Below are 13,995 nucleotides of genomic sequence, written 5' to 3' on the forward strand. Positions count from 1 at the left end.
CCTTTTCAGAACTTCCTATCCTTCCCTTCCTTAAAAAGACCCTCCACACAGCATCACCTAAGATGACATAGGTCGTGAGGGAAAATATTTTCCTCAAAGCCTCCTGTGTGGAATTAATGTAAAAAATACGCTTGCTAAATTCGCCAGTTCAATTACTGTATAATTGTCGATTGTCGTGCGCTGTGTGCTGTGTGTGAACACGCTCTTGCATATCGCTATTTCGTACGTAGAATATTTAGGTACTTAGGAAGTAATTTCTTGTTATCATCTGTGACTTTTTTGTGACGATTGGCCGCCCCTAATATCTGGCCGCCCTAGGCCCGGGCCTACATAGGCCTAAGGGCAAATCCGGCTCTGGAACCATGTGGGAACGATTCAGACAAGCGATAAAGTATCTTGGTACCAAAATAATATTTTTATTTTAATTAATAAATAATATTCAATATTTGAAATGTGGATATCTTTTGTTTAAATTTTTCACAGATGTCGTAATTTTTCATGTTTACTAACGGTGTTCATTCGGAAGGTAACTTTCCGATTCTCTTTTGAAAGGATCCTGAGGAAAATATTTTTTTATAAATACTTTCAGTTTTGAAAATCCTACAATTATAGTATCCCGTGATTTTCCACGGATCTGCTTTAATAATATCATATTTAAGATCTCTGGAAAATAATCAGGCACTGCTCCGAAAACAAAACAAAAAATAAGTCACCATCACTCCTAAGCACATAGGAGCATGAGGAGCAGAAAAAATGTTTACTAATGTATATTTTATATTTTTAAAAAGACTGATGCATAGTATTTATAAATAAGCCCTCTTATGCTAGAACTATTTGAATGCATTTGTTGATTTGTAGTCTCCGCCTATTACAACAGTATAAATTTATAAATAATTTTGTTCGAACGCAAATGTTTGGCGATATCTGCTTATAATGACGAGCAGCTAGAGTCTACTAGAGATACTAAATTGATAAAAAAAAAGTTTGACCAAAATGAGTTTAATAAAATTTAAAAAATCTATATTTATGCATAGTATTTTTTTAAATCTGTCGTGAAATATCTTTGGCAGTAAATTATAGGCAAAGTAATAATAAAAAGATTAATATGCACCCATTATTTGACGAAATAATTACTCAACCGAAATCATGCTTTCAAATTCCTGCAACAAAGCCTACTTTAGTATAGTGGTAAAATTAATATTCTGGTTAGAATATAATGACTGGCAACTCGTGTACGTGCACCATTCTGTTCGCCCAGGCGCGCTAGTTTTAATTTAACTTTATTGTTGAGTTGTCAAGTGGCGTTCGTGCTCGTGTTATCAATCTACACTTTATAAATAGTCAGGTGTAGTGATAAATATTTTAAAATGACGCAAAAAGGGCAGGCGTTTGATTCCAATTGCATGACACTGACACGATTTGTGTTGGCCAGTCAAAGAAATGCACCTAATGCCACGGGGGATTTGACCCAGCTTCTGAACTCGATTCAAACAGCTGTAAAAGCCATCCAGTCGGCTGTTAGGAAAGCAGGTATCGCTAGCCTGTAAGTATTTATTCCCAGATACTTATAAATATATTTATGTTAAGTCATGTTCTATAGATTTTCACACAAAATAAAAGTGTAAACATACGTTTTCAAGGTGGTCAACATTGTTACACTGATTACGAAATAACACTTTCGATTTACGAAGGTCTAATTTTTAATGTCAGATTGACAGAGTTTTGTTTTGTTGTTACGTTTAGCTGAAAATACTTAAATGTTTTGTTGTTGTTAGTAATAAATTTTACTTACCCACCATCTTGCCATTATTACAATATACATGTATACAGTTGTGTACGTTAAAAATAACTTTTAAAAATTATTTTAGCCATGGAATATCAGGAGAAACCAACGTCCAAGGGGAGGAAGTCAAGAAATTGGACGTTTTGTCTAATGAGCTATTCGTCAACATGCTCAAATCCTCCTACACCACTTGTATGTTGGTGTCTGAAGAGAATGAAAATATAATTGAGGTAATTAACATTTTATTTTTTTGATAACTAATTAATTTAATCAATTAGTTATAAAAAATAACCATGCATGCATTTGTTCCTTTTTATTAATGCAATATAAATTAGTGTACTATTTCAAATCATTTATGCCATCTTTAAAAATAATTACTGATGTAAGCTTAATGAGTAAGATTAAGAAAGGAACGCTTAGATGGTTTGGGTATGGATAGCGAATGATCGAAGACAAAAGTGTAACGAGAATATCGTCTGCTTAGTTCTTAGACTGAGTAACTCCGTTTTTCTCGAATTTTAATGCCATTTGATGTTAAAATTAGTCCCGTTTTGAATAGTTAACTCATAAATTTGTAAAAAAATCCACTGTTTTTTAACACTAGTCAAATGTCTATGGCGCCATTTTGCAGAATCAAGTAAACTTCCTTACTCTGTTTTTAAATAGAGAGCCTTAAATTACAAATGTTTAATGATCGAAAATAAATACAGAAAAATATGGTTCTTAACACAAATATATATAATAACCTATGTTTTTTCACTATGAGGTTTTTTGCGCCTCCTGTAAAATTTGACAAATGGTAGTTACGCATTCTACAAATTATTCTGACAATATATGATGTGAATGGTTTAAGTCGGGGACGCTCGATGAAGACATGACACGATTAAGTGAACCAAATACTTGAGTCGGGCCATGTCAAGAGTCGGAATAATGGATGTCTATATATGTATGAGATAATGTATGAATATGAATGAAGCAAGGAGTAAATAATAGCAATTTTGATTAGGTACCTACTATTAACTTAATTTGTAAAAAAAAGACAAGTACATCCTGGAGATAACTGATAGTGAAAATCATTATGTACATAATACGAAAGATAAGGAATTCAGTTTGTGAACATTGTTTACTTGGAAAATATTGACGCGAAACTATAAAAATAGAACAACCAAATATTATGTATGAAGTTCTTTGAGGAAATTTAAAATAAATTACTGAACATAAATTTTGAAATTAAAATAAAATTTTAATGCAATTTATTTATACTGGATTTTTACAGATGTTCTCACTTAAGTGAGAACTATCCAGTTACAAAAACTCAGTTAAGTTACAGGCAAAAATCTAGAAATTACATACATACAGGTAAAAATGCAATTAAATACAGCTTACATACAATTAATAAACCAAACAAATAATAATGTAAAATTATACAAAGTTCAGTAAAATGACAAATAATACTAGGAGAGACAAGAGACACGAGAGTTACAGTGATACATAATATAATTATCTTAACATATTATTTAGCAGCAGCATAACATATTTTTTGAATCTGTATAGATTATCAACGAAAATATCTACTTCAGCACACTCAATCTTATTATACAGTCGACACATTTGGGTCAGAGGGCTAAAATAGGCAATATTATTTTTGAATATATTCAGGTGAAAAATGCTACGGTGCCTTGAACAATGGGAATTGGGGGCATTTATTTCAATATTGCTAAGACATAATGATGTATCAAGAAGGCCGTGGATAATTTTATGCAAACATATTAGGTCAGTCAATTGCCTTCTTATTTTAAGTGTATTAATCTTAAAGTATTCACGACGTGCGTCGTATGATCTAAGATGGTCATGTAGTCCACATTTGAAAGATAATATAATATAGTCTAAGCATTTTTTTTTAACCGATTCTATAATGTTTTCATACTTGCAATAATGTGGATTCCAAATAGTGCTTCCATATTCAAGTTTACTTCTAATTAAGGCATAGTAAAAGGTTAGAATTGATTGAGGATCTTTGAAAGGTTTAGTTATTCTGTGAATAAATCCCGTCATTTTAAGTGATCTGGACTTAATGTCATTAATGTGTAAATCAAATATGAATTTATAAGAATACTGTAACTAACTAACTAGATAACAGTGGAAATTGATAAAACTGTTATTTATTATCAACAATTTAAGACACTCCTCTATAAAGTGGGTGTGAAAATAACACTTTTAAAACAACTTGTAACTTTGCTTTCTTTACAATCATTCTTTTTTAACATTTTATTTAACTCGCCAATTTCCTTTCCAAGTATAATATTATCATTTTGTTTCCGATCTAAGGAAAGTTTGCAATTAGGAACATTCATCACATATTAACAATCTTGCATGAAGATATTGCGAGATAAACATCGACCCAGGAGTGTTTTCAATATTAGATAATCTTTAATCAAGAATACACATAACTTCAACTATCTATCAATGATGTTTTAAAAAAATATATATATACATATGATTACCGCACAAGAGTCTAAACTAAAAATATATATGATTACCGCACAAGATTCTAAACTAAAAATATATATGATTACCGCACAAGAGTCTAAACTAAAAATATATATGATTACCGCACAAGAGTATAAACTAGAAATATATATGATTACCGCACAAGAGTATAAACTAAAAATATATATGATTACCGCACAAGAGTATAAACTAAAAATATATATGATTACCGCACAAGAGTATAAACTAAAAATATATATGATTACCGCACAAGAGTATAAACTAAAAATATATATGATTACCGCACAAGAGTATAAACTAAAAATATATATGATTACCGCACAAGAGTATAAACTAAAAATATATATGATTACCGCACAAGAGTATAAACTAAAAATATATATGATTACCGCACAAGAGTCTAAACTAAAAATATATATGATTACCGCACAAGAGTCTAAACTAAAAATTCTAAAATGAAACTATGGCATCCCTAATTGGAGTATGTTGTGAGGCTGGAGGTAGGGTGAAAGGAGATGAGGAAGAGGAAGATGTAATTGATTGACGGCGATCAAATGTTAATGGGAATAAACCGTATTGTAGAAAACCCATTACATAATAAATTGTGAATCCTATGATTTACAAAATTCATGCCTGGATTTACCATTTTTCCTACATTGATTAGTAGTATTTCTTGAATCTTCTATTTATATAAAGAAGAGTGTCTGGCGGGCGGCGTTGATTTGATTTGTATACGAATCTACAGTTTTATTTCGAGACTGAAATTTTGCACACTTGACCTTCAAAACCAGAGCAAGGTCACTGTTCACATTACATTTCGAAAAACTCTTGGTAAAGTTAGAAAGACTAGTATAATAAAAAATAACATTATAAAGCAGACAAATTATATAACAGAACTGTGAAGAAAATTAACTTAATAACTTACATGTTATATTGGTCTTTATTTTGTTTTGTATATAAATTCAATTAGTGGATTATATCAAGTTATGACTAGAATAAATCTTTTATTTTTCATTGTTCTCTTTTTTTGTTTGTTTTTTTTTACTGTCCCGTTTTATCATCTTTCTGTTTTATCATGTTCTATTTGATACTCTAATTTATATAGCAATGTTTTTGTGAAATAGGGTGCTTATGTTTTATTGATGATTTTCTTAAAGGTAAACAAACACACAATCGAGATTTGCCATTGTTCGCTTAAAAACTAAACTTTCATATTTACAATGTTTAATTGTTTTAAAGTATCAGTCTACTCTTATACATTTTCAGGAGCCATTGGAGGAGCGTTCAAAATATATCTTGTGCTATAAATATGATTTATTTGTTCAACAGGTAGAGACAGAAAGGCACGGAAAATACATTGTGTGCTTCGACCCACTCGACGGTTCTTCAAATATTGACTGTCTTGTTTCAATAGGATCTATCTTTGGAATTTACAGGTAATATTACTACTTTAATCTTGTTCACAACACTAAGGCTGGAAAAAGTGCAATGCGTACGTTGGTCACATACGCTAATATGTAGGTGAATGAATGAAGAGCTGTAGTGCAATGCCACGTGTGAGTCGTTGTGCACTGCGTACGAGGACTATCAGTCCAGTTCATTAGCGCTGCATTGTCGGTCGACTTCGTTGGGGACTGCTAGCCTTTCTTCCTCTGACAACTTTTCCTGACTCCTGCGAACATACATAATTCATGTAAAAAGTAATACTTTTGTTTAAAGGAATTCAAACCTACCTAAAATTATTATATTACACATTGTTTTCATTTCCTTTATTTCGAACACTATGACTTTGGATTTGCATTTATCACTAGTCAAACTAGTCGAAAATTCATGCCACTTACAACTTCTGTAAGTTGCTATAAATTACAATGTCGTTTACATTGGTAATTTTGGCATAAGTCACTTGAAAATGTAGCGAACACGAAGTACTGAATCATTAACATACCACATGTAACATTCTTGGGTTATTCATTTCTATACATAGGCCCGTACCTCTTATTTCTTACACACAAGAAACTAGTTATAAAACATGGTTTCTAAGAAAAGCCTACCTACATAACAAAGTGTAAAGCGCTCTTAAACAGCGCCATATAAAGTTAGCCATTAAATGATCTGTATAGTTAAATTTTATGTATACAATTATCAATGTATAGATTGATACAATGTATAACCAACCACGTATTTTTATCCAAATACATGTATATAAGTATTTGGATTCAAACAGAAATATTATACACAATACCTCTTCTAAATTCTGAGCTCTTCATCAATTACCGGATAGTTTGTGCTCTATTTTTCAATGTGTTATACTAAAATACTCATACTATTATAATAAATTAGTTCACCGAGGTCAAGAGATAGTTGTATCTTACTGAAAATAATGTTTTGTAAACAAAGTTTTTCAGATTTATATTAATTATTGTCAAATATTCATATTTTTGAAGTGTATCCGTGCACAACTAAAAATATTATATTAATTTTATCCGCTTATAATCTCTTTTGCCAACTAAGAAATTTACGATAAAAACACATAAATTTGTTATTGACCACTTTAATTTTATTTACACTCTCTAATTAGATAATTTAGAAGCACTTGAAATCAGAAAATGCCTAAATAATAACTCTAGTATAATGAATAACCAAATTAATCTATCTTTTAGAGTCCTCTTCTAGATATATTTTCAGTTAACCGCTCTGTTCTTCCTGGAAATCCTGTAATTACCCCTTCCCTTTGTTTACCTCTCCCTCCAACACCTAAAAAATTTTGAATAAATAAATCGGTCAATATTTTGCATTGTAGATTAGTTTTTAATATTCTCCTGATGAAGGAAGGGTTCTTCCGAAACTGTTAGAGTGTAAATAAAAATAAAGTGGTCAATCACAAATTTATGTGTTTTTATTGTAAATTATGACGAGCCACAAAGTTAATGCTTTTTACAATTATGTAAGCAATTTAGGTTTTTCTTAATGAATAATTACATAATAATATGTAATATCAGCTGAATAAAATCAGGCTGAATAGACTACTAATTATCTATAAAAGCAGTTACATCATGACTTGCCAGATGTAGCCATAACTTAATTAGATTAAATAAAACAAATACTTCATTTTAATCACTTGAAAAAAACTGTACAAGTTGCAGAAAAACTTTACTGTGTCAGAAGGAAAGTTAAACTGATTTTGTTAATTTATTTGGTAATTGATGAAAAATATTAAAATATGTGAGTCATTTAAGTAAGAAATCATTTTGTATAAAATTCTTGTAAACATACTATGTACATGTTGTAAAAATTCTTGTAAACATACTATGTACATGTTGTAAAAATTATTGTAAACATACTATGTTCATGTTGTATAAAATTCTTGTAAACATACTATGTACATGTTGTATAAAATTATTGTAAACATACTATGTTCATGTTGTATAAAATTCTTGTAAACATACTATAATAATAATAATAATATTTGGCTAATTTATATAGCGCCGTTTTCGTGAGAAATCACCTCAAGGGCGCTGTACAAATATATTTCTTAAATATTTAATACTAGAACTACTGACTTATCTCTAAGACTTATATCTAGTGACTTACGACTAAGGCCTATAACTACTATCTTAACGACATATACACGAGTATTTACATATTTGGCAACTTACAACTAAAATTAAAATTAACAATTTAATCTTACTAACGCCAGAAGAAGAAGGAAGTTCTATTATATTAGGGTGGATTTATTGTTAGCTGGATATATTATATGTTAAATGAATTAAATTAATGAATAAAATCAATCAATCGCCAATCTTAAACGCATTTAGATGATTCATCTGCCAACAATTAAACCGATTAACTTGTTATGTTCCCGCTGATATTGTCCATTGTCCACTGGTAGGCAAGTCAATAGCAAAATTGAATGAACGGAATCGCTAGATAATGTAACAATTACGGTATAAAAAAATGAAAAAAAAGAAATATTTGGATAGAATGACGGATTTATGGAAATGAGTGTCTGTTCATGAGTGAATGTTCATGTTGTATAAAATTCTTGTAAACATACTATGTTCATGTTGTATAAAATCGTCAAAAAATATGAATACATATATATTTATAAATATTGAGTGTGGATTTGCAAAACAGAGTTCAATTCAATGTACCTTTGTACTATCAACGTGAAGTATTGTAATACAAATACTAATCAAAATTCTTGTCTAATAAGATTGTGTAATACATACATATAATAGTATGCTTTCCGATGTGAACATCTTTAACTGTACAGTTAATTATGTTTTTATACGATTTTGGTATATTACAGTCAACAAAGCATATATTAATAATGTCCATTCTTATTAGAAACCTAGATGTTTCCCACCCCAGTGCATAAACTACCCAATAACAGTGTAAAAATAAGTAGTAATAATCATTTGTTAGCAGACCGATTGCTGCCTCTAATGAACAGGCACAATGTGGGCATCCTGAGTCTGTTTTACAGATATTTTAATAAAGCTTGCCCTAAAGAACTAGCAGTGTTGATCCCTGGAGCACCGGTGCACATACGTGAAATTTTACGACACCGAGCTGAACACCCGTTCACATCCAAATGGGTTGTTTCTTCGACTCATTTTTGTGTAAGTCAGCTTGTATGTGGGACAAACTACCGGCACCTGTTTTTACTCCTTCATCTAATCCCTTTACTTTATACAGCCCCTACCTTAACCTGCCTCACAATGCTGCCCAACCGGGTAGTGATATAGTTCCCTCGCCTTTACACTGTAGTATACAGACAGGGCAGCTCATTTAAATGTCACATAAAAATTAAAAAAACATCCTGGAATGATTTTCATGTAAATAGTATGTATGTAATTGAATGATTTTCATGTAATGTAATATAAACTGTTACATCAATATTAAAAATTCTGCCAGCCTTGAGGAAATATACAAATTTTCTCAATAACTGTACATCGAAAACACAAAGAAAGAAAGAAAACAAAAAAAAAAAACTAATGGTAAATGCTAGAATCTGTACGAACACTAAATTAAAGATTAAGTAAAACAAAAGATTTAATCGATAGGTAGTCAATATATTTTCACCATTATTATTATTATTAACATATTGCTGGAACACCTTCAAATTGTATTTCTACTTCTTACCATCTCAGTTGGTTAAAAATTATCAATACTATGTTCACCTTGCTCTTATATCGTAGCCCATAGACCAGTGGTGGTTCGTGCTATAAATCATTGGGAGTTCAACATTAAAACGATTTGAAATAGGACAGAAAATCAATTGGTGAGCAGCTTTTCTTCTCATCGAATATATGGAGTCAAGTCGTTTTAAAAGACTGCGGATCTGGGAGACCGTTTCGAAAAGAATTAGCACAATTATTTGTACATGAAGTTTAAAAATAATTGTAAAAATATATTAGTAAGTTCCTACTACACTATCGACTTCCATTGACTAAATAGATTTGTGTTTTAGGAATATTTATAGAGTATATGAGTTTCATTGAAGAAGGTAAATTTAAGTACGAACAGCTTATTTCATAATCGGTTCGGTTTGGAAGATTTTATGAAACACCATAATTTTAAATTGTTGAAATACAGGAACAAGTAAATAAAACCTGTATGTAACATTTATTCGATAACATAAAGCAAATATAGTGATTCGCGTAATATTATTATAATGGTGAATAAATCTGCATCCGTTTCTATATTTGAAGCCCACACACGCAGCGCAGATATTATGTCCCACGAATCCTTTCGGTAGTCTTCGTAAAGTTTAGGTTCCAGCAATGCCAACTGTGCAAACTTGAATAACGGATTTTGGCTCTGAGATACGTACCATTACCGTTTGAAACAGAATCTATTGTATGAGATATACCACACGTAAAAGCTTGTTTATGCGTTCTGGAATCCCTATCAGGCCGTATTCCAATAGGTTGATTATTTACTATGGAGTTGTAGCGGGATATTCATTCAGGCAGATTTATTTTACTATGGAGTACTGACGCGCTGTTCAAACTGTTGTAATATTATAATCCTAGTCTGCTTTGTCGTAATTATTCCTTGGAAATTAGTAGCCCTTTGACAATTTTTATTCTAACTATCAATAATTTGTTGTTAATTTTTCCCGCAGGAAGACATCACCTGGCGAGCCCGTGGTAGCGGACGCCCTACAGCCCGGTAGCAACCTGGTTGCGGCAGGTTATGCGCTGTATGGTTCTGCCACTATGATGGTGCTGTCCTTCGGAAATGGGGTCAACGGGTTCATGTACGACCCTTCCATCGGAGAGTTTATTCTGACAGACCCCCAAATGACCATGCCGGAGAGGGGGAAGATCTATTCTATCAACGAAGGTAATAGTGATTTAAAAAAACTTATATTTTTCATTTCTGGATTGTTAAATCTCCCATGACCATGAAGGGGTAACTGAGTACCATACCCATACCTCACCATTACAGTTCTTTTAAACTTTATGCACCTGAAGATAAAAATTATGTTTAATCTGAAAGGGGTAACTCAAACATACATTACTGTAGCCCTTTCCAGTAATGCTCCTGTTAAAACGGAACTCTCGCAAAAATTGAAAAAAAGAATTTGTTTGGAAAAGATCCAGGACGGGGACAGTAATTTTGTCAGAATTTAATAGATTATTATTAATAGTAACTATCAAATATATTTTTTCTAGTATTACCTAAATAATTATAGTATGTATGTGATATAAAAAATAACTTATCAAAACTCTCATTTGGATTTGGGAGGCGGGTATGGGTACAGCTGCCCCGGGAATTGTTTATTGGATAATCAACACCTCTGAAAGTGGTTCACTATGTTTGGTAACTGAGCAGGGGTGCCCGGGTTCATGGGGTGAGGTTTGTCTAGGTCTTGGCGGCTGATGCGTTTTCCCACCTGCTGCGGGGTGGGTCGTTTCGGCAGACTGGTTGAGGGAGACCTTTTGACCTCTCCAGCCAGACTCTTTCGACCCATCACCTTGCACCGCAGTGGAAGGGATGGATTCATACGTCAGTCACTCCTGGACACTTTGACCCCCAGATTCCTACTCACCCCTCATAACTTTTTCCTTCCCAGAACTTCCTCTCCTTTCTTTCTATAAAAATACCCCCCACAGAGCATCCCCACATACGACTTAGGTCCTAAGGGAACTCTTTTTCTCAGGCCCTCCTGTGTAAGATTTTACAAAGCTACGCACTGTAATGTAAAGCTTTTTTGAAAAATTGTCACATTCCAAGTATTAGTGACACCAGCGATATATTGATCGGTCAGGGGCCGAGTTGGCATCATCGTTTGGGTCCCACCCAGGCGTGGTATGTTCAATTCCTCGGCTGTCTAAGTCCTCCATCACAACACAAGCAACATTTTCCGCTTACTGTGGTGGTAGTAGGAGATTTTCAGGTTATTCGTAACCCAGGAATGTTTGTCATTCTTTAAAAAAAAATATATATATATTTATAGACCGGTCGGTGGCCGAGTTGACATCGCGTTTGGGTCCCACCCAGGTGTAGTGTGTTCAATTCCTCGGCTGGCTAAGTCCTCCATCACAACACAAGCAACATTTTCAGCTTTCTGTGGTGTAGTAGGAGATTTTCAAATATTGCCAGGTTATTCGTAACCCGGGAATGTTTGTCTTTCTTTTTAAAAAAAAAAAAATTAAAAAAAATATATATATGAATTCAAATGTGATTTAGAATCAATAATAATTTTTCTTTTGGTGCCCTTTCATATGGTAAGCTTACTATCATAGGGGCAACCTTCACTTTGCGGTATGATTTCTAACATGTACATATTTAATTTTAGGTTATACTCACATCTGGGACCCAGCCATCCGAGAATACGTCAACTCCAAGAAAGATCCCGCAGTGGGCAAGCCTTATGGTGCCCGTTACGTTGGATCCATGGTGGCTGATGTCCACAGGACTATAAAGTATGGTGGCATCTTTTTGTACCCTGCCACCTCTGATTCTCCCAAAGGAAAGGTGAGATTATAATATTATTATTTTATAGGTAAAACTTTTTTGATTAACTCGTCCAGTTTGAAGTTATTTTCGTGAAATTGACCACGGCAACTGAATTAATTTTAGTACGAACTTGTCCTCAATTTATTGATGTAGTAAACACTTATTGCCATGCAACAAACATTTTGTTTTTGTATTTATATAATATATATTTTTTAATCTTATGTTGGCATTGAATTACTTTAGGTACTTATGCAATAAAATAAATAAATAAACAATGTCATTTATGAGGGTTCTATAAATAATGAGTATAAATTATGGCCGCCCGGGAATGGGAAAGCCTCGTTAGATAGGGATCATAAATTGTGCCTGTTCATTGAAAGATAATAATCAATTGGTTTCAATCCACACTTCAATATGAGTCGGCACTCTTCCATGCCATATCTCTTGTTTCTATTATCTATGGTTGTGCCTGTATCTGAGCCTTGTTTATCGTGGTGGGCGGGACATATACGTTAACCTTTCCTCATCTGTGGTGTGTATTTACTACACATTGCTTCTAATAACTTTAATTACTCTATAAATATAATAAATTCTAGGTTCAGATTTTAGGTATTCCTCCGTTATACATTTATGCACTGAATTCAAAAATAATATATTACATAGTTTTCAAATTCAATTAAAAATCAGAGTTTTTTGTTAAAAATCGGGAACAAATACACTAATACAATCAACCGTGTGATACTAAATACGCGAAGAGTGTGCGAGGAAATGACACGCTATTGATGTCCCGCTTTAATTCGCTATGTTATGGGAACATGAGACATCAACACTTCTGCAGTTGTAGTTTTTGATTTAGACCATCGATACCTACGACCGCACAGCTGTGTTTGTGCCAGCCGCCAGCCGCACCGCTAGCCAATTGGCCGCGAACCGTCGTTAGATGTGGATCCCTCGCACGTTTCTTTAGCATATGCCGATGGTTTTTTCATGTTTTCAGCAATTAAATTACAATTATTATCACTTTTGATATAAAATATAATAAACATAATCGATTAGCTATGAATATTCATATATTTCCGATATTAAATCGCTTATTTTGAGATGTGTATTGTGACTACACAGCACCGTAACGCGTGCATTTTTTTAGCACAGTAAGGGAAAGGTTAACACACATGTGTATGTGTTTTCGCAGTATCCTGATATTTTTTTAAAACCATTTTTAGCTTCGTCTGCTGTATGAGTGCATTCCCATGGCATTTTTGGTCACACAAGCGGGAGGTTTGGCCACAAATGGAAAAATTCCCATCCTGGACATCATTCCGGAATCTATTCACCAGAGGGCTCCCATATTCCTCGGATCCAAGAAGGATGTTGAAGACGTTATGACTGTCATCAAAAAACATGAAAAGTAAACAACAAAAACCCAACCATAAACAAAAATGGAAATGAAAATTAGTATACTAGTCCCAGCGAGAGCTTGTACGTACGTCATCGACGATTGTCTATTTCCTTCGCACACGTTTGGCATGAAAACGAAAAAGACAGAAGATACTGGAACAATGACATCACATGCGACTTCTCGCTGGGCCGAGTTTAGTATCTATGTATTTATATACACAATGTTATTGTTATTGCTTGCCACGTTAATTATCTAGATTTTTATAAACTTTGTTACACCTATCAAAATAAGTAAAATGAATAACAACTGATTTTGTATTTTTTATTTCAAA

At 32.8% G+C, this 13,995-nt stretch overlaps 1 protein-coding gene across 1 annotated transcript; it reads left to right on the forward strand.

The window, feature by feature from the left end:
- The first annotated feature begins 1,227 nt into the window (after positions 1-1,227).
- On the forward strand, positions 1,228-13,974 carry fbp (fructose-1,6-bisphosphatase). Its single transcript, XM_089642414.1, has 6 exons — positions 1,228-1,543; positions 1,869-2,013; positions 5,624-5,730; positions 10,425-10,645; positions 12,105-12,283; positions 13,489-13,974. Exons 1-6 carry the CDS (start codon positions 1,368-1,370, stop codon positions 13,675-13,677), a joined length of 1,017 nt encoding a protein of 338 aa, XP_089498540.1. The 5' UTR covers positions 1,228-1,367; the 3' UTR covers positions 13,678-13,974.
- Positions 13,975-13,995: the final 21 nt, after the last annotated feature.

Source organism: Hesperophylax consimilis, chromosome 2 (genome assembly GCF_061612785.1).
Source record: "Hesperophylax consimilis isolate HC1 chromosome 2, BYU_Hcon_1.0, whole genome shotgun sequence".
Classification (NCBI taxonomy): Eukaryota; Metazoa; Arthropoda; class Insecta; order Trichoptera; family Limnephilidae; genus Hesperophylax; species Hesperophylax consimilis.

Bases quoted from the DNA above. Each gene is read 5' to 3' on its own strand.
- fbp (XM_089642414.1), top strand. From the start codon at position 1,368: ATGACGCAAAAAGGGCAGGCGTTTGATTCCAATTGCATGACACTGACA. The intron at 2,014-5,623 runs GTAATTAACATT...TTTGTTCAACAG, and splicing joins AGAATGAAAATATAATTGAG to GTAGAGACAGAAAGGCACGG. The intron at 5,731-10,424 runs GTAATATTACTA...TTTTTCCCGCAG, and splicing joins TCTATCTTTGGAATTTACAG to GAAGACATCACCTGGCGAGC.